Below are 23,856 nucleotides of genomic sequence, written 5' to 3'. Positions count from 1 at the left end.
ATCATTGACCTGTGTAAAACAGAAAAAGTAAGTTGCCAATAAGAGCAAAAGTAATACGATTGACGCATCGGCTGAAAACTTACAGTGTTCTCAGGGACCTTGTACGTGGAGTCGATCATACCGTGGTATGTAAGAGCCGATCTGCAGAACATATGCTCTTTCCACTCTGCCCACCATTGTTTGTACGCCTGGGTGATGAAGAGAGCTGGGATCCAAGCCGATAAGTCGATATCTGATGTATCGGCATTTGGTGGGAGTTGAGCTATTCTGATCCACTCCAAACCACTGGTGATGATCTCCCTTGGTTTCACCACATCGGCATATCAGAGCGCAATCGGCAGCTGTCCGAAGGCCAATTGACGGGCCAATGCCGATGGATTGTAGAACTCATAGGTGAGATTGGAAGCTTTCCCACTACCAAAGAAGTTCACTGGTATAGCCCTCGGAGTGATAATTGCCATCATCAGATCATGGTCCTTGTTGAGAGCATTATCAAAGGGATGAAAAGTCAGGGGAAATCTGGTGTCTAGATCATCATAAGGCATCCATGCCCGTTCTTCTTTGGCCAGACCCTCATAAAGAGTCTGAAAGAATCGGCTAACCTGATCTTCATTACCACCAATACCCGGTAGAACTATGGCAGCTTCACCATAGTTCAAAGGGGAGCGAGTTGCCGATTCTTCCTCATCCAGCTCATGATCTTCGGCTATATCTCTTGGGAAGCGCTGTGCAAAAAGGTTGAATTCAAGGCGCTTGTGCATGTGGACACTAAGCCACATATTGATGAACCACCAGGGTCCCCCTAAGTTACCAATGGGTTGGCCTAGCAGGAATTTCCTAGCTACCTGATGGAGAAGGTGATAAACAGAGCCGAGCAAGTATCGGCCAAGAGGAAATCGGCCACCATTGGCCAGTCTTTCCACTGCCGATAGATAGACAGAGGTTGGTCCAGCCAATCGGCCACAGAATACAAACTTATCCAGCCACATGTTCAAGAAAATGACCTACTCTCTTTCCCCGACAGGTCCTGTTTTTCGGTACTTCTGAATATATCCAGACCAACCGCCGATAGCGCGAGTCTCTACCTTTGAACTGGGCTTGGTGTCAAACAGATGACTACTATCGGCAGTTGATATGTCTAATCCAGTGAGCATGATTACATCGGCAAGAGTAGGTGAAGCAGGGCCATGGCCGAATACAAAAGCATTGAGTGTGTCTGACCAAAAGTACGAGCCAGCTATCAGCAGCGACTCGTTCCTCTCCATATCGGCAATAGATAATCTGATGCATTGGTCTAATTTCCGCTCACCCCATTGGACTTCATTTGAATGGCTGACTCTTAGGAACCAGTCTTTCCATCCTTTGGTGGGACTGGGCTAGGAACGGAAAGCATCTTTCCACAGATCTAAGGAGAAGTTTTCGGCTCTACAAGGGATCCTATTTGTCTCTGCGTTTATCAAATCGGTAGGATCTTGGTTTCCTAATGGACCAAGGCACTGGAAGTGAGGTTGATCGGTAGGAATAACAATTTTATCAGCCAACTCCTAAAGAGATAGAGGATGAAGGAACAGAAAAGAAAGAAAAAAAAGTACTCAGTAACCAGATTTGCAGATGAACAGGAGGACAGTAAAAGTATAAAAGAAGGATGGTAGGCTGACCTCAGGAATGATGAAGTTGATGGCCATTTCTTCCCGAGGAAGTGGAGAGATCGAAGACTTGGAAGATTGGTGAAGGAGGCCCTTGCTGGAGTTCTTGGAGTTCTCAGGCAATGCCGCCGCCAGGAAGGTGGATTTGGGGCTGTAGAATGATAAGATGGAGAAAGAGTACCGGAGAAGGAAGTATTTATAGGAAACGGGCAGGGGCAAATCTGACTTATCTCTTTGCCGCATCCATGAAATCTAAGGGTGTTCAGGTGGATATGGTAACTATTCGCACGATAATCAAGGGATTGCGCAGGTGATTTGACAGCAAGCGGTCATGATTTTGAAGATATTTTACTATGCCAGATCGCCTGGTCGGCCCATCAGCAGTTTTCTCTAATGGTAATATTGCCGATGAGCGCATAAGTGGGGAGGTTCGGTTCGAGAGGTTGAGAAATTCGAGGAATCTGCAGAAGAATCGGGCCAAGGTTGTTCAGATTTGGCGGCTGATTACCAAATTGGGAGAAGTAATTGCGGAAAGGTGTCATTACTGCAGAGAATTTCGGAGCATTAATGATTTTATAGTCCGCAATTGGGGGGCATTTATTGACACCGTTTTTTGGACACGTATCTTTTGATACGCACCTGGAGTTAGTGGAACGTAGATGGGCAGATGGAGCAATGGTGACTAGTCTACAGGGGAGTTGCCGATGAAGGTGGTTGCCAATGGGGAAACAACCAAATACGACCAAGTCCAGAAGTGGTGACGTATTCGTGCCGGTGACCAGTGCCGGTGTTTGCCGATGGCTGTAGCAGGTGGTCTGCCGATGACTCTGAAGAAAAGCGCGGAGGTTGCCGATAGATTCGTGGCAGTGTCTCGATCGGTTACTGTCACACCCGGGTGTAAGAGAGCATTCGGGTGCCAAATCACATGTGCGCCAGGATCTTAAATTCACACACATGGACCGACATCATCAATGGTACAAAACACAGTGTTCAAACGAATTACATAAATGAGAGTAAATGTACCATTATTACAAGCCAACAGTTTATCAAAGTGCGGAGGGGAAACATAAACTAAACTGTTCCATAAATAAAGGGGAAACTAAACGCCGACGTAGCAGGACCACCTTGCCACAGGAAGGTCGACGGCAGAACCACACGAGCCTAACAACCAGGAGACTCAGGGTAGTCCTTAGGGAAATCGCAATTGTACTCCTGATCGTCCGAGCAACCTTTAATGATTATAGCAAGGGTGAGCTCATGTCGAACTCAGCAAGCACAGACGGAAAGTAATGACATGCAAGGCTTAAAACAAGGTAAAGCTAATTTGGTTTGACTGCGGTAGCATTTTAGTTGATCACTTTTAATTATAACAATTACTAGAACAACCTATTACTAAATATGAGTTGCATAAACCCAACCCTTAATTAGTGTAAGTAGTAATTAGCATCTTTTAAAAGACTATCCTAATTATTATAGTAATCTAGGGATTAACCCCAATTATTACCACCGGATAGCAATCCTGCCATCACAGAATAGTCATTCCGCCAAAACACGAGGTAGCAACCTCGCCAAGGTCCATCTCCAAGTAACCAGTGAATCCAATTTGCTCATCAAGTGAGGGTCTGGGCCGCTCGTGACCGTGAGCACGGCTGATATATCAGTTTTACACTCTGTAGAGGTGTGCACTTTCACTCCAAGTCGTGATTCCCATTTGCCCGGGGTCGCGACTCCCCAAAACACTTCCAAGGTGAGCAGGCAGGGTCTCACTACGAGACCTTTCACAGGGTCCAACTAATAGGATGCCACTCGCAAGTTTTTGCCGGGGCGCTCGGCAGTCGATACCCATAGCCATGGCGTACCGATCAACCGACAACTTAATATTCATTACCCAAGTTACTTCCTCACGCCTACCCGGAAAGTAACACCCTACTAGTGGAGGTCCTGCTAATTAGTCAAGCCAGAGCCATATAGCTTGGAGCTGCACTGTAAGTCCCAGGGGGCCGCTCCCTGACTAAGTCCTTACGGAGAGCAGAGACGGGTACGCCCGGCAAACCGGACCACCAACGGTACCCGCTCCCCCTGTCACCACTATCATCACGATGCTCATAAGCATCCAACATCGCCATCACCGCAGTGACCAAAGATTCAGCACAATTTAAGCATCAAGTTGAGTAGGGACTAATACTTGTTTAGGCATGTGTATAAGATGAGTAGAGCAGCTAAGCAAACCTAGTATAGCCTAGTCTACCCAAATACATAACCCCAGGTGAGCAAGGAATAATAAATAAAGCTAGTCATGTCCTTAGGGTTTGCATTCATTGGACACATGCATATAAAGTAAATGACATTAATGAGTAGGTTCAAAATGATCAAACGGTGTCTGCACTTGCCTTGATCGAAGTCGGGTTGCTCGAACTCAGCGGGATCCTGAACCTCTTCCTTCACGAACGTCTCGTTGGCTATACGCGACAATCATCAATCATAAGAACAATACATGCAAGCAAACAAACTTAATCAGAAACAGTACTCCAAAGCATGCGGAAACAGAAAGCAACTGCATTACTGTATTCTACTCGACGAAACGAAACCATAGCGACCAGAATCACCTAAATCGGAGTTACGACGCAAAAGTTATGTCTAAAACAAGTTGAATGGCATTTCTGTAGATAAACTGAACTATTTTTCGTAATTAAAACTAATTAAAAACTGAATTAAAACTCATTTTGGACTAAATAAATAAATTCTAACCGAGCCAGGGGTTAAACTGCGAAAACTAAGGGCATAAACATAATTATTTTAAACTGCATAGGATAGCGGGTTAATTTTAAATAAAAACAGGGGCTTTTTTGTAAAACGTGCAGGGGCGCGCGTGGGTGTTGGCCGGCTCGGCCACGTGGCGGCTCGGGAGTGGCCGGTCCACGGCACTGTGCTGTGGACCGGGGGGGCTCGGGGGGGACCACCGGTCCATGGTGGACCGGGGAGAGGCGCGGGGGCGACGTGGACTCGGTCCACTGGACCGGCCGTGCGGGGGCGCTGGGCCGCAGTCCACGGTGGACCGCGCGCCGGAGCAGGGGCGGTGCGGGCGCAGGGACGGCCGGCGGGCGGTGGTGGCGCCATTGGCGCCGCCCGGAGCTCCCGGCGGCGGCGCTACAAGGCTCGGTTGGCCGAGCAGGGGGCATGGGCGGACGCGGCTTGGCGCGACGAACGCGATGGTGTGCATACCTTCGCGAGTTGACGACGGCGAAGAGAAGCTTGTCGGCGGCGCTGCGAGCTTCGGCAAGAACGGCGGCGGCGCGGGTTTCGAAGCTAGGGTTTAGGGGCGCGTGCGGGCGGCCGAGGGGTGCCTTAAATAGGCTAGGGTGGTCCCGGGGTTCTCGATCCACGCGCGGCACAGAAGCCGAGAAGGAGGCGGCGCGGCGGTTGCTCACCCCGTCCGAATCGGACGGAGGTTGAAGACGCCGCCCCTGACGGGTGGGACCCACTCGCGGGGCCCACGCGTCAGCGACTGCGGGCGGGAGCAGCGGGGGTGAGTGCGGGGCCGGCCGCTGCCGTGCGGCTTGGGCCGCGGCCCACTTGGGCATGAGGGGAGTGGGGAGGGGCGCGGGGTGCTGGGCCGGAAGTCGGCCCAGGCGGGGGCTCTCCCCTTTCTCTTTTTTTTTTTTAAATTTTCTTGCTTCAAAACAGAACAAAACAAGCATCAGAAAAATAAATAAAATCAATCAAAATTATGCAGCAGCATGAATGCAAAAAAAATCAAACACGTTTCTACCTTACATTTTATTTTAATTAATTTTGTAAATTATTTAATAATTCTCTAAAAATTCAAACTAAGCCAAAATTAAATCAAATTTGAACTGAATTTGAAATTCAAAAATTTGGAGTGTTATAAACCTACCCCCCTTAAAAGAATCTCGTCCTCGAGATTAGGATGAACCAGGGAATAACTGAGGGTATTTGGATATTAGATCATCTTCTCTTTCCCAGGTTGCTTCTTCCTCGGAATGGTGTTTCCATTGTACTTTACACATCCTGATAGTTTTACTCCTGGTAATTCTCTCCGCTGTGTCCAGAACTTTGATAGGACTCTCTTCATAAGTTAGATCCTCCTGTAAATCCAGTTCCTCTAGTGGCAACTGTTCCTCAGGCACTCTCAAACATTTCTTGAATTGGGAGACATGGAAGACATTGTGCACATTGGATAAGCTGGCAGGCAATTCAAGCTCATAAGCCACTTCTCCTTTTCTTTCCAAGATCTTGAAAGGACCAACGTATCTTGGAGCTAGCTTTCCCTTGACATTGAACCTCTTTAGACCTCTCATCGGAGACACTTTCAGGTATACATAATCACCTGCCTGAAATACAAGTTCCCTTCGTCTCACATCAGCATAACTCTTCTGTCTAGACTGAGCTGCCTTCAGAGTCTGTCGGATGAATTGAACTTTTTCTTCGGCTATTCTCAATGAATCAGGGCCGAACACTTGCCTTTCACCAGTCTGGTTCCAGAACAATGGAGTCCTACACTTCCTTCCATACAAGGCTTCAAAAGGAGTCATCTTAAGACTAGTCTGATAGCTATTGTTATAGGAGAACTCAGCGTAGGGCAAACTAGCATCCCAACTATCCCCATACTGTAAAGCACAAGACCTGAGCATATCCTCTACTATCTGGTTGACTCTCTCTGTCTGACCATCGGACTGAGGGTGATAAGCAGTACTGAATCTGAGCTCAGTCCCCAAAGCATCATGTAACTTCTCCCAAAACTTTGATGTAAACTGTGTACCTCTATCAGACACAATCCTCTTAGGAACTCCATGCAGACACACAATCCGTTCCATATACTTTTCTGCTAACTGATCTCCACGGTAGTTAGTTCTGACCGGTATGAAATGAGCTACCTTGGTCAATCGATCTACTACAACCCATATTGAGTCATAACCTCGTTGAGTTTTCGGCAATCCCACTATGAAGTCCATGCTGATCTCATCCCACTTCCACTCAGGTATCTTCAACGGTTGCAACAACCCTGCTGGCCTCTGATGTTCCGCTTTCACTCTCTGACAGGTGTCACACAATGCCACATATTCACCAATATCTTTCTTCATACCAGGCCACCAATAGTTTTGCTGCAAGTCCTGATACATCTTAGTACCTCCTGGATGAATAGAGTAAGCAGATTCATGGCACTCCTTCAGTATCACATCCTTGATTCTCTGAATATCAGGCACACACAATCGGTCCTTGTGCCAAACAATTCCTTCTTGATCAACTTTGAATCCAGGTGCTCTACCTTCCTCTATCAGCTTAAGTATCTTTTTGATCCCTTCATCCTCTTTCTGACCTTTTCTGATCTCTTGCTCAAGAGTTGGTTCTATGTCTATGGAAGTACCTTGGGTATTAGCAACAAACCCCAAATTGAGATACTCAAATTCTGCCAGTAGTTCCATCGGTAACTCTGTGGCCTCCAACATATTCACTTGACTCTTTCTACTCAGAGCATCAGCAACTACATTAGCCTTGCCAGGGTGGTAATGAATCTCCAGTTCATAGTCCTTGATCAACTCTAACCATCTTCTCTGTCTCAGGTTCAAATCATTCTGAGTGAAGATGTATTTCAGACTCTTGTGATCCGTGTAGATATCACACTTATGACCCAGGATATAGTGTCTCCAGATCTTCAGTGAATGGACCACAGCTGCTAACTCAAGGTCATGAGTTGGATAATTCACCTCATGTTTCTTCAACTGTCTAGATGCATAGGCAATCACCTTTCCCTCTTGCATCAGTACACATCCCAAACCTTGCCTGGAAGCATCACAATAGATAGAAAAACTTTTAGTCACATCAGGCAAAGTCAGAATTGGTGCACTAGTCAACCTCTTCTTCAGCTCTTCAAAACTAGCCTGACACTGTTCATTCCACTTGAATGGTTTACCCTTCTCTAGCAGAGCAGTCATGGGCTTGGCAATACTGGAAAATCCTTCAATGAATCTCCGATAGTATCCGGCCATCCCAAGAAAACTTCTGATCTCTCCAACAGTCTGAGGTGGACTCCACTTAAGAACATCTGCCACATTCTTCGGACTGACAGCAACTCCACCATTTGAAATGACATGACCAAGAAAAGACACTTCCTTCAACCAGAAGTCACACTTACTCAGCTTGGCATAGAGCTGATGTTCCCTCAATTTCTGCAACACAAGTCTCAGTTGTTCCTCATGTTCTTCCTCAGTCTTGGAGTAGATCAAGATATCATCAATAAAGACTACCACAAACTTATCCAAATACTCCATAAAAACTTTATTCATCAGAGACATAAAGTAAGCTGGAGCATTCGTCAATCCAAAAGACATAACTGTATACTCATAAAGTCCATATCTGGTGGTGAAAGCAGTCTTTGGAATATCACTAGGTTTAATCCTCAACTGGTGATAACCTGACCTCAGATCTATTTTGGAAAACACACAAGCTCCTTTCAACTGGTCAAACAAGTCCTCTATTCTAGGCAAAGGGTATTTATTCTTAATGGTGACCTCATTCAAAGATCTATAGTCTACACACATCCTCTGTGTCCCATCCTTCTTCTCTACAAAGATAACTGGAGCTCCCCAAGGTGAGGAACTAGGACGGATATACCCCTTAGACTGTAACTCCCTTAGTTGTTTCTTAAGTTCTTCTAACTCATTAACAGCCATTCTATAAGGTCTCTTAGATATGGGTGCAGTACCAGGTAATAAATCAATAACAAATTCAATCTCACGTTCAGGTGGCATACCTGGCAAATCCTCTGGGAACACATCAGGGAACTCTTCCACAACTCGAATATCTTCTACTGACCCACTGCTCAGATGGTAACCTGTTCCTTCACTACTAGGTGACATAGAAACTCTGACCTCAATTCTGTTCCCACTAGGTGCGGTTAGAGCCACTGTCTTCTCAGCACACTGAATAGTACCCTTAAACTTGGACAACCATCTCATTCCCAATATCATATCTAAACCTTCTGAACCCAACACAATGGGATTGACAGGAAAATCTACCCCCCTTATTTTAATGCTCATTCCCGGACACAAAGTATTAGTATGCATCTTTCCCCCAGGTGATTTAACTATCATGGTGTTTTGCATGGTACAGGTGGCTATACTATGTTTCTCAACAAACTGTGCACTTATAAAAGTATGTGATGCTCCAGTATCAAACAAAACAGTAGCTGGGCAAGAGTTGACAAGAAACATACCAACTACCACATCTGGAGCCTCCTCCGCAGTTTCCAACTTCACATGATTCACCCTTCCATTGTTGTTGTTATTCCTCTGCCTCTGGGGGCACGCATTCGCGTAGTGTCCAAGCTGACCACACTTGAAGCAGGTATTTCCAGTGGGGGCGGGGTTGACATTGGGCTTCATTGGGACAGTGTTGGAGTTCTGGCGAGAGCCTGATGGTGCTGGGGCATTCTGGCGAGGCGCCTGACTAGCGGGGCGCTGCACTTGGTTGTTGTTGTAGCGCTGGCTCGTCTGCTGACTCTGGTTGCTGTACCTGACATTCTGTTGCTATCCTTGGTTGCCTGACTGATATGCAGGGCGAGACTGAGGGCCCTGCTGGTTGTTGTAACGGGGACGACTGGCACCAGCCTGCTGCTGAGAGGAATTATACTTCCTCTTCTTGTCTTCCATCTTGCGGCGCTTGCTCTCAAGCACCAATGCCCTGTCCACCATCTCCTGGAAACTGGCATACTTGACATTCGACATCATGTAGGAGAGACCATCATTCAAACCTTCCAGGAAGTGGTCTTGCTTGTCTTCATCATTCTCCACTTCATTGGGGCAATACCGCGACAACTGAGTGAACTTGTCACGGTACTCACAAACTGTCATGGAGCCCTGCTTCAGAGACAAAAACTCCTTCTTCTTCAGCTTCACCAATCTAGCAGGCACATGATGAGTCTTGAAGGCGACCTTGAACTCATCCCAAGTGATAGTATCCGGGTCCTGATGTGCAAAGCAGTATGAATCCCACCAGTCCTGTGCGGCTCCCTGAAGCTGCCCAGAGCCATACAGAACCTTCTCCCTGTCATTGCACTGAGCAATGACCAGCTGCTTCTCCACTGCCTTAAGCCAATCCTCAGCTTGCATAGGATCAGCTGAGTGGGAGAAGAACGGTGGACGTCCCTTCATGAACTCTCCACGCTTGTCCCTAGGTGGGGCAAACGCGTTGTTACCTCCTTGATGTTGGTTCTGATTCTGGTTTTGGTTCTGCTGCATGTGGTTCATAATATGAGCCATCCCTTGCATCAGTTGAGTCTGCATAGTCATCAACTGCTCTATGGTCATGGGCTGATTCTCAGGAGGAGGAGGGTTGGCATTAGTCCCGCTCTGATCATTGTTGTTGTTGTTGGACTGTCCATTGTTTCCTCCATTGGTGTTGCTCCTGGTGTGGACAGGCATCTGATATATAGAAATAATAAAATCAGATGTAGTTCATATGTGTAAACCTGAGCTGTAATGTAAACTGCAATGTAATAATCTTTCCTCAAAGTATGACCCAGCTGATAGTTACTTTCCTTTCTCAGTTGATAAACACAGTACTCACAACAGATGTAATATATAGATAATGAACTGATCATGATAGTGTAAGACTGATAAGATAAAGCGATATGAAATATGATAAGGCACAAATAAAGGAGACCGATGATAACCCAAACTATCTCAAATAAACTTAATACTTAATCTTATTCTTGATGCGTTGTGGACATAACCCACAACTCATCGCACTCATTACAAAGAACCAAATCACACCATTAACACAATAATAAATCAAGTTCTCACACAGACCAAGCAAAGCACACTAAGCAAACGACTAAGCACTAAACTCGCATAGCTAAGATCGTGCTAACGTTCTAAGCGTGGCACTATTTATTACTAAGCTGGGAATAGCTCCTATTCTATAGTAGTACGAGCGCTGGCATCTCCATAGGCTGGAGCTTCACGAGGCGGAGAGAAAGCAGGCCACTTAGGTGAAGGCGGTGGCACTCCAGTGATCTGAGCCTCCAGCTGTGCTATCCTCTTCCTGGCGTCGTCCAACTCCTTCCTGACTTGCTTCAACTCCACTAGTGAACTGTTGAGCTCGGTGTTAGTGACCGCCACCAGCTTGACAGTCCTGTGCATGCGGGGGTCTTGCTCATCAGTGGTGGAAGCAATAGTCATCGCCAACTCTCCACGGCGACGGCGAGGGTAGTAGCGACGCTCATCCTGGCTGATCTCCTCGAAGAAGTGATCACGGTATGCGTAGAAAGCCTGGCGAGCAGCATCATTAATGCCCGCCATCTGGGTAGACCTCTCAGCCACAGCCTCATGTATGGACATGATCCTCAGTGCCCTCAACGTCGGGTTAGGCCTGCCGACGTGTGCCCAGACCTTCCAATACGCCGGGTAGTCTGGGTGACTCCAGTGCTCACTGCGGTACTCCACTGAGAACATGCCATGTCCCAGCTGCTGGTCAAGGAGACGCTTCAGCTCGCTGTGGAAGAAACACTCTCCACCATCCCTGGTGCAGACGGTCACAATCCACCCATCATCGGCAGCAAAAAGTCCATCTTGACCTCCAGGTCCTCCAGGTCCACCGGGTCCTCCGGGTCCTCCAGGTCCTCCAGGTGCATCCTCATCATCATCATCCTCATCATCATCATCCATGTCATCATCACCGAAGGGATCATCTCCTCCAGGTGCCCAGCAAGGCGCCCTTCCATGCACCACCAGAGCTTGAGGTGGTTGCTGTCCTTCATAGGGTTCCGCGTCTTGGAGGTTAGCACCGTCATCAAGATGCTGGTTAGGCTGGAACACGATGTTATCCACGCGACCAGTCAACGAGAACTCCACAGCTTGAACGGGGCGGAAACGGATAACGCTCTTGCGGCAGGTCAGGTGGCGAGTCATCTACTTATGCATAAGATCATAGACATGCAGGAAACGGTTAATAGATCATGACAATGATAGGTAAATGAATAACATAAATGAAGGTAAAAGTGTATGTGTAATGAAGATGAACCAAGATTATACAATGGATGGACAATATGAACTTTGTTGGTATTTATGGTAAGATATAAAAGTAAGTAATGAAGGTATAAAGTGAAAACAAGGTAATGGAATTTATTGTCAAGGCAGAAATAAAACATAACTCAAGTAATAAATGAAAAACAAGGAACAAGAAGGTAATGTGAGTAAAATGATATTAAATGACAAGGTATAAAAGAAAGGTTCAAATAACAAGTAGTAAAAGTTGAAACAAGAATATAAATGCAATATGAGAAATAGAAAGCAATAAATGATAACAAGGTAATAAATGCAGGAAGTAAGTGAATAAACCTAGCTGTTAGTAAAAGTAAGTAGATAAGGCCAATAGATAAAGTCTAATGAGACAGGTTAGTAAGGTAGTTAATAGATCCAATGGTGTATTCCACCCAAAAGGGACAATCTAAACGGCTGTTTGGCTGCGTGATCCTATGGTCAACACGGCTTTGATACCACTTCTGTCACACCCGGGTGTAAGAGAGCATTCGGGTGCCAAATCACATGTGCGCCAGGATCTTAAATTCACACACATGGACCGACATCATCAATGGTACAAAACACAGTGTTCGAACGAATTACATAAATGAGAGTAAATGTACCATTATTACAAGCCAACAGTTTATCAAAGTGCGGAGGGGAAACATAAACTAAACTGTTCCATAAATAAAGGGGAAACTAAACGCCGACGTAGCAGGACCACCTTGCCACAGGAAGGTCGACGGCAGAACCACACGAGCCTAACAACCAGGAGACTCAGGGTAGTCCTCAGGGAAATCGCAATTGTACTCCTGATCGTCCGAGCAACCTTTAATGATTATAGCAAGGGTGAGCTCATGTCGAACTCAGCAAGCACAGACGGAAAGTAATGACATGCAAGGCTTAAAACAAGGTAAAGCTGATTTGGTTTGACTGCGGTAGCATTTTAGTTGATCACTTTTAATTATAACAATTACTAGAACAACCTATTACTAAATATGAGTTGCATAAACCCAACCCTTAATTAGTGTAAGTAGTAATTAGCATCTTTTAAAAGACTATCCTAATTATTATAGTAATCCAGGGATTAACCCCAATTATTACCACCGGATAGCAATCCTGCCATCACAGAATAGTCATTCCGCCAAAACACGAGGTAGCAACCTCGCCAAGGTCCATCTCCAAGTAACCAGTGAATCCAATTTGCTCATCAAGTGAGGGTCTGGGCCGCTCGTGACCGTGAGCACGGCTGATATATCAGTTTTACACTCTGCAGAGGTGTGCACTTTCACTCCAAGTCGTGATTCCCATTTGCCCGGGGTCGCGACTCCCCAAAACACTTCCAAGGTGAGCAGGCAGGGTCTCACTACGAGACCTTTCACAGGGTCCAACTAATAGGATGCCACTCGCAAGTTTTTGCCGGGGCGCTCGGCAGTCGATACCCATAGCCATGGCGTACCGATCAACCGACAACTTAATATTCATTACCCAAGTTACTTCCTCACGCCTACCCGGAAAGTAACACCCTACTAGTGGAGGTCCTGCTAATTAGTCAAGCCAGAGCCATATAGCTTGGAGCTGCACTGTAAGTCCCAGGGGGCCGCTCCCTGACTAAGTCCTTACGGAGAGCAGAGACGGGTACGCCCGGCAAACCGGACCACCAACGGTACCCGCTCCCCCTGTCACCACCATCATCACGATGCTCATAAGCATCCAACATCGCCATCACCGCAGTGACCAAAGATTCAACACAATTTAAGCATCAAGTTGAGTAGGGACTAATACTTGTTTAGGCATGTGTATAAGATGAGTAGAGCAGCTAAGCAAACCTAGTATAGCCTAGTCTACCCAAATACATAACCCCAGGTGAGCAAGGAATAATAAATAAAGCTAGTCATGTCCTTAGGGTTTGCATTCATTGGACACATGCATATAAAGTAAATGACATTAATGAGTAGGTTCAAAATGATCAAACGGTGTCTGCACTTGCCTTGATCGAAGTCGGGTTGCTCGAACTCAGCGGGATCCTGAACCTCTTCCTTCACGAACGTCTCGTTGGCTATACGCGACAATCATCAATCATGGGAACAATACATGCAAGCAAACAAACTTAATCAGAAACAGTACTCCAAAGCATGCGGAAACAGAAAGCAACTGCATTACTGTATTCTACTCGACGAAACGAAACCATAGCGACCAGAATCACCTAAATCGGAGTTACGACGCAAAAGTTATGGCTAAAACAAGTTGAATGGCATTTCTGTAGATAAACTGAACTATTTTTCGTAATTAAAACTAATTAAAAACTGAATTAAAACTCATTTTGGACTAAATAAATAAATTCTAACCGAGCCAGGGGTTAAACTGCGAAAACTAAGGGCATAAACATAATTATTTTAAACTGCATAGGATAGCGGGTTAATTTTAAATAAAAACAGGGGCTTTTTTGCAAAACGTGCAGGGGCGCGCGTGGGTGTTGGCCGGCTCGGCCACGTGGCGGCTCGGGAGTGGCCGGTCCACGGCACTGTGCTGTGGACCGGGGGGGCTCGGGGGGGACCACCGGTCCATGGTGGACCGGGGAGAGGCGCGGGGGCGACGTGGACTCGGTCCACTGGACCGGCCGTGCGGGGGCGCTGGGCCGCGGTCCACGGTGGACCGCGCGCCGGAGCAGGGGCGGTGCGGGCGCAGGGACGGCCGGCGGGCGGTGGTGGCGCCATTGGCGCCGCCCGGAGCTCCCGGCGGCGGCGCTACAAGGCTCGGTTGGCCGAGCAGGGGGCATGGGCGGACGCGGCTTGGCGCGACGAACGCGATGGTGTGCATACCTTCGCGAGTTGACGACGGCGAAGAGAAGCTTGTCGGCGGCGCTGCGAGCTTCGGCAAGAACGGCGGCGGCGTGGGTTTCGAAGCTAGGGTTTAGGGGCGCGTGCGGGCGGCCGAGGGGTGCCTTAAATAGGCTAGGGTGGTCCCGGGGTTCTCGATCCACGCGCGGCACGGAAGCCGAGAAGGAGGCGGCGCGGCGGTTGCTCACCCGTCCGAATCGGACGGAGGTTGAAGACGCCGCCCCTGACGGGTGGGACCCACTCGCGGGGCCCACGCGTCAGCGACTGCGGGCGGGAGCAGCGGGGGTGAGTGCGGGGCCGGCCGCTGCCGTGCGGCTTGGGCCGCGGCCCACTTGGGCACGAGGGGAGAGGGGAGGGGCGCGGGGTGCTGGGCCGGAAGTCGGCCCAGGCGGGGGCTCTCCCCTTTCTCTTTTTTTTTTAAATTTTCTTGCTTCAAAACAAAACAAAACAAGCATCAGAAAAATAAATAAAATCAATCAAAATTATGCAGCAGCATGAATGCAAAAAAAATCAAACACGTTTCTACCTTATATTTTATTTTAATTAATTTTGTAAATTATTTAATAATTCTCTAAAAATTCAAACTAAGCCAAAATTAAATCAAATTTGAACTGAATTTGAAATTCAAAAATTTGGAGTGTTATAAACCTACCCCCCTTAAAAGAATCTCGTCCTCGAGATTAGGATGAACCAGGGAATAACTGAGGGTATTTGGATATTAGATCATCTTCTCTTTCCCAGGTTGCTTCTTCCTCGGAATGGTGTTTCCATTGTACTTTACACATCCTGATAGTTTTACTCCTGGTAATTCTCTCCGCTGTGTCCAGAACTTTGATAGGACTCTCTTCATAAGTTAGATCCTCCTGTAAATCCAGTTCCTCTAGTGGCAACTGTTCCTCAGGCACTCTCAAACATTTCTTGAATTGGGAGACATGGAAGACATTGTGCACATTGGATAAGCTGGTAGGCAATTCAAGCTCATAAGCCACTTCTCCTTTTCTTTCCAAGATCTTGAAAGGACCAACGTATCTTGGAGCTAGCTTTCCCTTGACATTGAACCTCTTTAGACCTCTCATCGGAGACACTTTCAGGTATACATAATCACCTGCCTGAAATACAAGTTCCCTTCGTCTCACATCAGCATAACTCTTCTGTCTAGACTGAGCTGCCTTCAGAGTCTGTCGGATGAATTGAACTTTTTCTTCGGCTATTCTCAATGAATCAGGGCCGAACACTTGCCTTTCACCAGTCTGGTTCCAGAACAATGGAGTCCTACACTTCCTTCCATACAAGGCTTCAAAAGGAGTCATCTTAAGACTAGTCTGATAGCTATTGTTATAGGAGAACTCAGCGTAGGGCAAACTAGCATCCCAACTATCCCCATACTGTAAAGCACAAGACCTGAGCATATCCTCTACTATCTGGTTGACTCTCTCTGTCTGACCATCGGACTGAGGGTGATAAGCAGTACTGAATCTGAGCTCAGTCCCCAAAGCATCATGTAACTTCTCCCAAAACTTTGATGTAAACTGTGTACCTCTATCAGACACAATCCTCTTAGGAACTCCATGCAGACACACAATCCGTTCCATATACTTTTCTGCTAACTGATCTCCACGGTAGTTAGTTCTGACCGGTATGAAATGAGCTACCTTGGTCAATCGATCTACTACAACCCATATTGAGTCATAACCTCGTTGAGTTTTCGGCAATCCCACTATGAAGTCCATGCTGATCTCATCCCACTTCCACTCAGGTATCTTCAACGGTTGCAACAACCCTGCTGGCCTCTGATGTTCCGCTTTCACTCTCTGACAGGTGTCACACAGTGCCACATATTCACCAATATCTTTCTTCATACCAGGCCACCAATAGTTTTGCTTCAAGTCCTGATACATCTTAGTACCTCCTGGATGAATAGAGTAAGCAGATTCATGGCACTCCTTCAGTATCACATCCTTGATTCTCTGAATATCAGGCACACACAATCGGTCCTTGTGCCAAACAATTCCTTCTTGATCAACTTTGAATCCAGGTGCTCTACCTTCCTCTATCAGCTTAAGTATCTTTTTGATCTCTTCATCCTCTTCCTGACCTTTTCTGATCTCTTGCTCAAGAGTTGGTTCTATGTCTATGGAAGTACCTTGGGTATTAGCAACAAACCCCAAATTGAGATACTCAAATTCTGCCAGTAGTTCCATCGGTAACTCTGTGGCCTCCAACATATTCACTTGACTCTTTCTACTCAGAGCATCAGCAACTACATTAGCCTTGCCAGGGTGGTAATGAATCTCCAGTTCATAGTCCTTGATCAACTCTAACCATCTTCTCTGTCTCAGGTTCAAATCATTCTGAGTGAAGATGTATTTCAGACTCTTGTGATCCGTGTAGATATCACACTTATGACCCAGGATATAGTGTCTCCAGATCTTCAGTGAATGGACCACAGCTGCTAACTCAAGGTCATGAGTTGGATAATTCACCTCATGTTTCTTCAACTGTCTAGATGCATAGGCAATCACCTTTCCCTCTTGCATCAGTACACATCCCAAACCTTGCCTGGAAGCATCACAATAGATAGAAAAACTTTTAGTCACATCAGGCAAAGTCAGAATTGGTGCACTAGTCAACCTCTTCTTCAGCTCTTCAAAACTAGCCTGACACTGTTCATTCCACTTGAATGGTTTACCCTTCTCTAGCAGAGCAGTCATGGGCTTGGCAATACTGGAAAATCCTTCAATGAATCTCCGATAGTATCCGGCCATCCCAAGAAAACTTCTGATCTCTCCAACAGTCTGAGGTGGACTCCACTTAAGAACATCTGCCACATTCTTCGGACTGACAGCAACTCCACCATTTGAAATGACATGACCAAGAAAAGACACTTCCTTCAACCAGAAGTCACACTTACTCAGCTTGGCATAGAGCTGATGTTCCCTCAATTTCTGCAACACAAGTCTCAGGTGTTCCTCATGTTCTTCCTCAGTCTTGGAGTAGATCAAGATATCATCAATAAAGACTACCACAAACTTATCCAAATACTCCATAAAAACTTTATTCATCAGATACATAAAGTAAGCTGGAGCATTCGTCAATCCAAAAGACATAACTGTATACTCATAAAGTCCATATCTGGTGGTGAAAGCAGTCTTTGGAATATCACTAGGTTTAATCCTCAACTGGTGATAACCTGACCTCAGATCTATTTTGGAAAACACACAAGCTCCTTTCAACTGGTCAAACAAGTCCTCTATTCTAGGCAAAGGGTATTTATTCTTAATGGTGACCTCATTCAAAGATCTATAGTCTACACACATCCTCTGTGTCCCATCCTTCTTCTCTACAAAGATAACTGGAGCTCCCCAAGGTGAGGAACTAGGACGGATATACCCCTTAGACTGTAACTCCCTTAGTTGTTTCTTAAGTTCTTCTAACTCATTAACAGCCATTCTATAAGGTCTCTTAGATATGGGTGCAGTACCAGGTAATAAATCAATAACAAATTCAATCTCACGTTCAGGTGGCATACCTGGCAAATCCTCTGGGAACACATCAGGGAACTCTTCCACAACTCGAATATCTTCTACTGACCCACTGCTCAGATGGTAAACTGTTCCTTCACTACTAGGTGACATAGAAACTCTGACCTCAATTCTGTTCCCACTAGGTGCGGTTAGAGCCACTGTCTTCTCAGCACACTGAATAGTACCCTTAAACTTGGACAACCATCTCATTCCCAATATCATATCTAAACCTTCTGAACCCAACACAATGGCATTGACAGGAAAATCTACCCCCCTTATTTTAATGCTCATTCCCGGACACAAAGTATTAGTATGCATCTTTCCCCCAGGTGATTTAACTATCATGGTGTTTTGCATGGTACAGGTGGCTATACTATGTTTCTCAACAAACTGTGCACTTATAAAAGTATGTGATGCTCCAGTATCAAACAAAACAGTAGCTGGGCAAGAGTTGACAAGAAACATACCAACTACCACATCTGGAGCCTCCTCCGCAGTTTCCAACTTCACATGATTCACCCTTCCATTGTTGTTGTTATTCCTCTGCCTCTGGGGGCACGCATTCGCGTAGTGTCCAAGCTGACCACACTTGAAGCAGGTATTTCCAGTGGGGGCGGGGTTGACATTGGGCTTCATTGGGACAGTGTTGGAGTTCTGGCGAGAGCCTGATGGTGCTGGGGCATTCTGGCGAGGCGCCTGACTAGCGGGGCGCTGCACTTGGTTGTTGTTGTAGCGCTGGCTCGTCTGCTGACTCTGGTTGCTGTACCTGGCATTCTGTTGCTGTCCTTGGTTGCCTGACTGATATGCAGGGCGAGACTGAGGGCCCTGCTGGTTGTTGTAACGGGGACGACTGGCACCAGCCTGCTGCTGAGAGGAATTATACTTCCTCTTCTTGTCTTCCATCTTGCGGCGCTTGCTCTCAAGCACCAATGCCCTGTCCACCATCTCCTGGAAACTGGCATACTTGACATTCGACATCATGTAGGAGAGACCATCATTCAAACCTTCCAGGAAGTGGTCTTGCTTGTCTTCATCATTCTCCACTTCATTGGGGCAATACCGCGACAACTGAGTGAACTTGTCACGGTACTCACAAACTGTCATGGAGCCCTGCTTCAGAGACAAAAACTCCTTCTTCTTCAGCTTCACCAATCTAGCAGGCACATGATGAGTCTTGAAGGCGACCTTGAACTCATCCCAAGTGATAGTATCCGGGTCCTGATGTGCAAAGCAGTATGAATCCCACCAGTCCTGTGCGGCTCCCTGAAGCTGCCCAGAGCCATACAGAACCTTCTCCCTGTCATTGCACTGAGCAATGACCAGCTGCTTCTCCACTGCCTTAAGCCAATCCTCAGCTTGCATAGGATCAGCTGAGTGGGAGAAGAACGGTGGACGTCCCTTCATGAACTCTCCACGCTTGTCCCTAGGTGGGGCAAACGCGTTGTTACCTCCTTGATGTTGGTTCTGATTCTGGTTTTGGTTCTGCTGCATGTGGTTCATAATATGAGCCATCCCTTGCATCAGTTGAGTCTGCATAGTCATCAACTGCTCTATGGTCATGGGCTGATTCTCAGGAGGAGGAGGGTTGGCATTAGTCCCGCTCTGATCATTGTTGTTGTTGTTGGACTGTCCATTGTTTCCTCCATTGGTGTTGCTCCTGGTGTGGACAGGCATCTGATATATAGAAATAATAAAATCAGATGTAGTTCATATGTGTAAACCTGAGCTGTAATGTAAACTGCAATGTAATAATCTTTCCTCAAAGTATGACCCAGCTGATAGTTACTTTCCTTTCTCAGTTGATAAACACAGTACTCACAACAGATGTAATATATAGATAATGAACTGATCATGATAGTGTAAGACTGATAAGATAAAGCGATATGAAATATGATAAGGCACAAATAAAGGAGACCGATGATAACCCAAACTATCTCAAATAAACTTAATACTTAATCTTATTCTTGATGCGTTGTGGACATAACCCACAACTCATCGCACTCATTACAAAGAACCAAATCACACCATTAACACAATAATAAATCAAGTTCTCACACAAACCAAGCAAAGCACACTAAGCAAACGACTAAGCACTAAACTCGCATAGCTAAGATCGTGCTAACGTTCTAAGCGTGGCACTATTTATTACTAAGCTGGGAATAGCTCCTATTCTATAGTAGTACGAGCGCTGGCATCTCCATAGGCTGGAGCTTCACGAGGCGGAGAGAAAGCAGGCCACTTAGGTGAAGGCGGTGGCACTCCAGTGATCTGAGCCTCCAGCTGTGCTATCCTCTTCCTGGCGTCGTCCAACTCCTTCCTGACTTGCTTCAACTCCACTAGTGAACTGTTGAGCTCGGTGTTAGTGACCGCCACCAGCTTGACAGTCCTGTGCATGCGGGGGTCTTGCTCATCAGTGGTGGAAGCAATAGTCATCGCCAACTCTCCACGGCGACGGCGAGGGTAGTAGCGACGCTCATCCTGGCTGATCTCCTCGAAGAAGTGATCACGGTATGCGTAGAAAGCCTGGCGAGCAGCATCATTAATGCCCGCCATCTGGGTAGACCTCTCAGCCACAGCCTCATGTATGGACATGATCCTCAGTGCCCTCAACGTCGGGTTAGGCCTGCCGACGTGTGCCCAGACCTTCCAGTACGCTGGGTAGTCTGGGTGACTCCAGTGCTCACTGCGGTACTCCACTGAGAACATGCCATGTCCCAGCTGCTGGTCAAGGAGACGCTTCAGCTCGCTGTGGAAGAAACACTCTCCACCATCCCTGGTGCAGACGGTCACAATCCACCCCTCATCAGCAGCAAAAAGTCCATCTTGACCTCCAGGTCCTCCAGGTCCACCGGGTCCTCCGGGTCCTCCAGGTCCTCCAGGTGCATCCTCATCATCATCATCCTCATCATCATCATCCATGTCATCATCACCGAAGGGATCATCTCCTCCAGGTGCCCAGCAAGGCGCCCTTCCATGCACCACCAGAGCTTGAGGTGGTTGCTGTCCTTCATAGGGTTCCGCGTCTTGGAGGTTAGCACCGTCATCAAGATGCTGGTTAGGCTGGAACACGATGTTATCCACGCGACCAGTCAACGAGAACTCCACAGCTTGAACGGGGCGGAAACGGATAACGCACTTGCGGCAGGTCAGGTGGCGAGTCATCTACTTATGCATAAGATCATAGACATGCAGGAAACGGTTAATAGATCATGACAATGATAGGTAAATGAATAACATAAATGAAGGTAAAAGTGTATGTGTAATGAAGATGAACCAAGATTATACAATGGATGGACAATATGAACTTTGTTGGTATTTATGGTAAGATATAAAAGTAAGTAATGAAGGTATAAAGTGAAAACAAGGTAATGGAATTTATTGTCAAGGCAGAAATAAAACATAACTCAAGTAATAAATGAAAAACAAGGAACAAGAAGGTAATGTGAGTAAAATGATATTAAATGACAAGGTATAAAAGAAAGGTTCAAATAACAAGTAGTAAAAGTTGAAACAAGAATATAAATGCAATATGAGAAATAGAAAGCAATAAATGATAACAAGGTAATAAATGCAGGAAGTAAGTGAATAAACCTAGCTGTTAGTAAAAGTAAGTAGATAAGGCCAATAGATAAAGTCTAATGAGACAGGTTAGTAAGGTAGTTAATAGATCCAATGGTGTATTCCACCCAAAAGGGACAATCTAAACGGCTGTTTGGCTGCGTGATCCTATGGTCAACACGGCTTTGATACCACTTCTGTCACACCCGGGTGTAAGAGAGCATTCGGGTGCCAAATCACATGTGCGCCAGGATCTTAAATTCACACACATGGACCGACATCATCAATGGTACAAAACACAGTGTTCGAACGAATTACATAAATGAGAGTAAATGTACCATTATTACAAGCCAACAGTTTATCAAAGTGCGGAGGGGAAACATAAACTAAACTGTTCCATAAATAAAGGGGAAACTAAACGCCGACGTAGCAGGACCACCTTGCCACAGGAAGGTCGACGGCAGAACCACACGAGCCTAACAACCAGGAGACTCAGGGTAGTCCTCAGGGAAATCGCAATTGTACTCCTGATCGTCCGAGCAACCTTTAATGATTATAGCAAGGGTGAGCTCATGTCGAACTCAGCAAGCACAGACGGAATGTAATGACATGCAAGGCTTAAAACAAGGTAAAGCTGACTTGGTTTGACTGCGGTAGCATTTTAGTTGATCACTTTTAATTATAACAATTACTAGAACAACCTATTACTAAATATGAGTTGCATAAACCCAACCCTTAATTAGTGTAAGTAGTAATTAGCATCTTTTAAAAGACTATCCTAATTATTATAGTAATCCAGGGATTCACCCCAATTATTAACACAGGATAGCAATCCTGCCAACACGGAATAGCCATTCCGCCAAAATCACGAGGTAGCAACCTCGCCAAGGTCCATCTCCAAGTAACCAGTGAATCCAATTTGCTCATCAAGTGAGGGTCTGGGCCGCTCGTGACCGTGAGCACGGCTGATATATCAGTTTTACACTCTGCAGAGGTGTGCACTTTCACTCCAAGTCGTGATTCCCATTTGCCCGGGGTCGCGACTCCCCAAAACACTTCCAAGGTGAGCAGGCAGGGTCTCACTACGAGACCTTTCACAGGGTCCAACTAATAGGATGCCACTCGCAAGTTTTTGCCGGGGCGCTCGGCAGTCGATACCCATAGCCATGGCGTACCGATCAACCGACAACTTAATATTCATTACCCAAGTTACTTCCTCACGCCTACCCGGAAAGTAACACCCTACTAGTGGAGGTCCTGCTAATTAGTCAAGCCAGAGCCATATAGCTTGGAGCTGCACTGTAAGTCCCAGGGGGCCGCTCCCTGACTAAGTCCTTACGGAGAGCAGAGACGGGTACGCCCGGCAAACCGGACCACCAACGGTACCCGCTCCCCCTGTCACCACTATCATCACGATGCTCATAAGCATCCAACATCGCCATCACCGCAGTGACCAAAGATTCAACACAATTTAAGCATCAAGTTGAGTAGGGACTAATACTTGTTTAGGCATGTGTATAAGATGAGTAGAGCAGCTAAGCAAACCTAGTATAGCCTAGTCTACCCAAATACATAACCCCAGGTGAGCAAGGAATAATAAATAAAGCTAGTCATGTCCTTAGGGTTTGCATTCATTGGACACATGCATATAAAGTAAATGACATTAATGAGTAGGTTCAAAATGATCAAACGGTGTCTGCACTTGCCTTGATCGAAGTCGGGTTGCTCGAACTCAGCGGGATCCTGAACCTCTTCCTTCACGAACGTCTCGTTGGCTATACGCGACAATCATCAATCATGGGAACAATACATGCAAGCAAACAAACTTAATCAGAAACAGTACTCCAAAGCATGCGGAAACAGAAAGCAACTGCATTACTGTATTCTACTCGACGAAACGAAACCATAGCGACCAGAATCACCTAAATCGGAGTTACGACGCAAAAGTTATGGCTAAAACAAGTTGAATGGCAATTCTGTAGATAAACTGAACTATTTTTCGTAATTAAAACTAATTAAAAACTGAATTAATAAGGAATTTGGATTAAATCTGCAAAATCTGACGGCTGCAGGGGCTATTAAGCACAACCAGGGGCACATTTCTAATTACTTTTGAACTCAGCCGGGCCGCGGGTTAATTTTAAAGAAAGGCAGGGGCCTTTTCGCAAAACGGCAGGGGCGCGCGGGGGCCGTGGCCGTCCTGGCCACGTGGCGGCCGGCGATTGGCCCGGTCCATGGCGGCGCTGTG

General features: G+C 46.5%; 1 protein-coding gene across 1 annotated transcript; it reads right to left on the bottom strand.

Annotated features, from left to right (window-relative positions):
- Positions 5,071 to 9,049, bottom strand: LOC110431112 (terminal uridylyltransferase 4-like). Its single transcript, XM_021449817.1, has 2 exons — positions 8,888 to 9,049; positions 5,071 to 5,319 (listed from the first exon to the last, which is right to left on the bottom strand). Exons 1-2 carry the CDS (start codon positions 9,047 to 9,049, stop codon positions 5,071 to 5,073), a joined length of 411 nt encoding a protein of 136 aa, XP_021305492.1.

Source organism: Sorghum bicolor, chromosome 10, assembly GCF_000003195.3.
Source record: "Sorghum bicolor cultivar BTx623 chromosome 10, Sorghum_bicolor_NCBIv3, whole genome shotgun sequence".
Taxonomy (NCBI): domain Eukaryota; kingdom Viridiplantae; phylum Streptophyta; class Magnoliopsida; order Poales; family Poaceae; genus Sorghum; species Sorghum bicolor.
The sequence above is the reverse complement of the archived record's forward strand: the minus strand, read 5'-3'. Positions and strand labels throughout refer to the sequence as shown.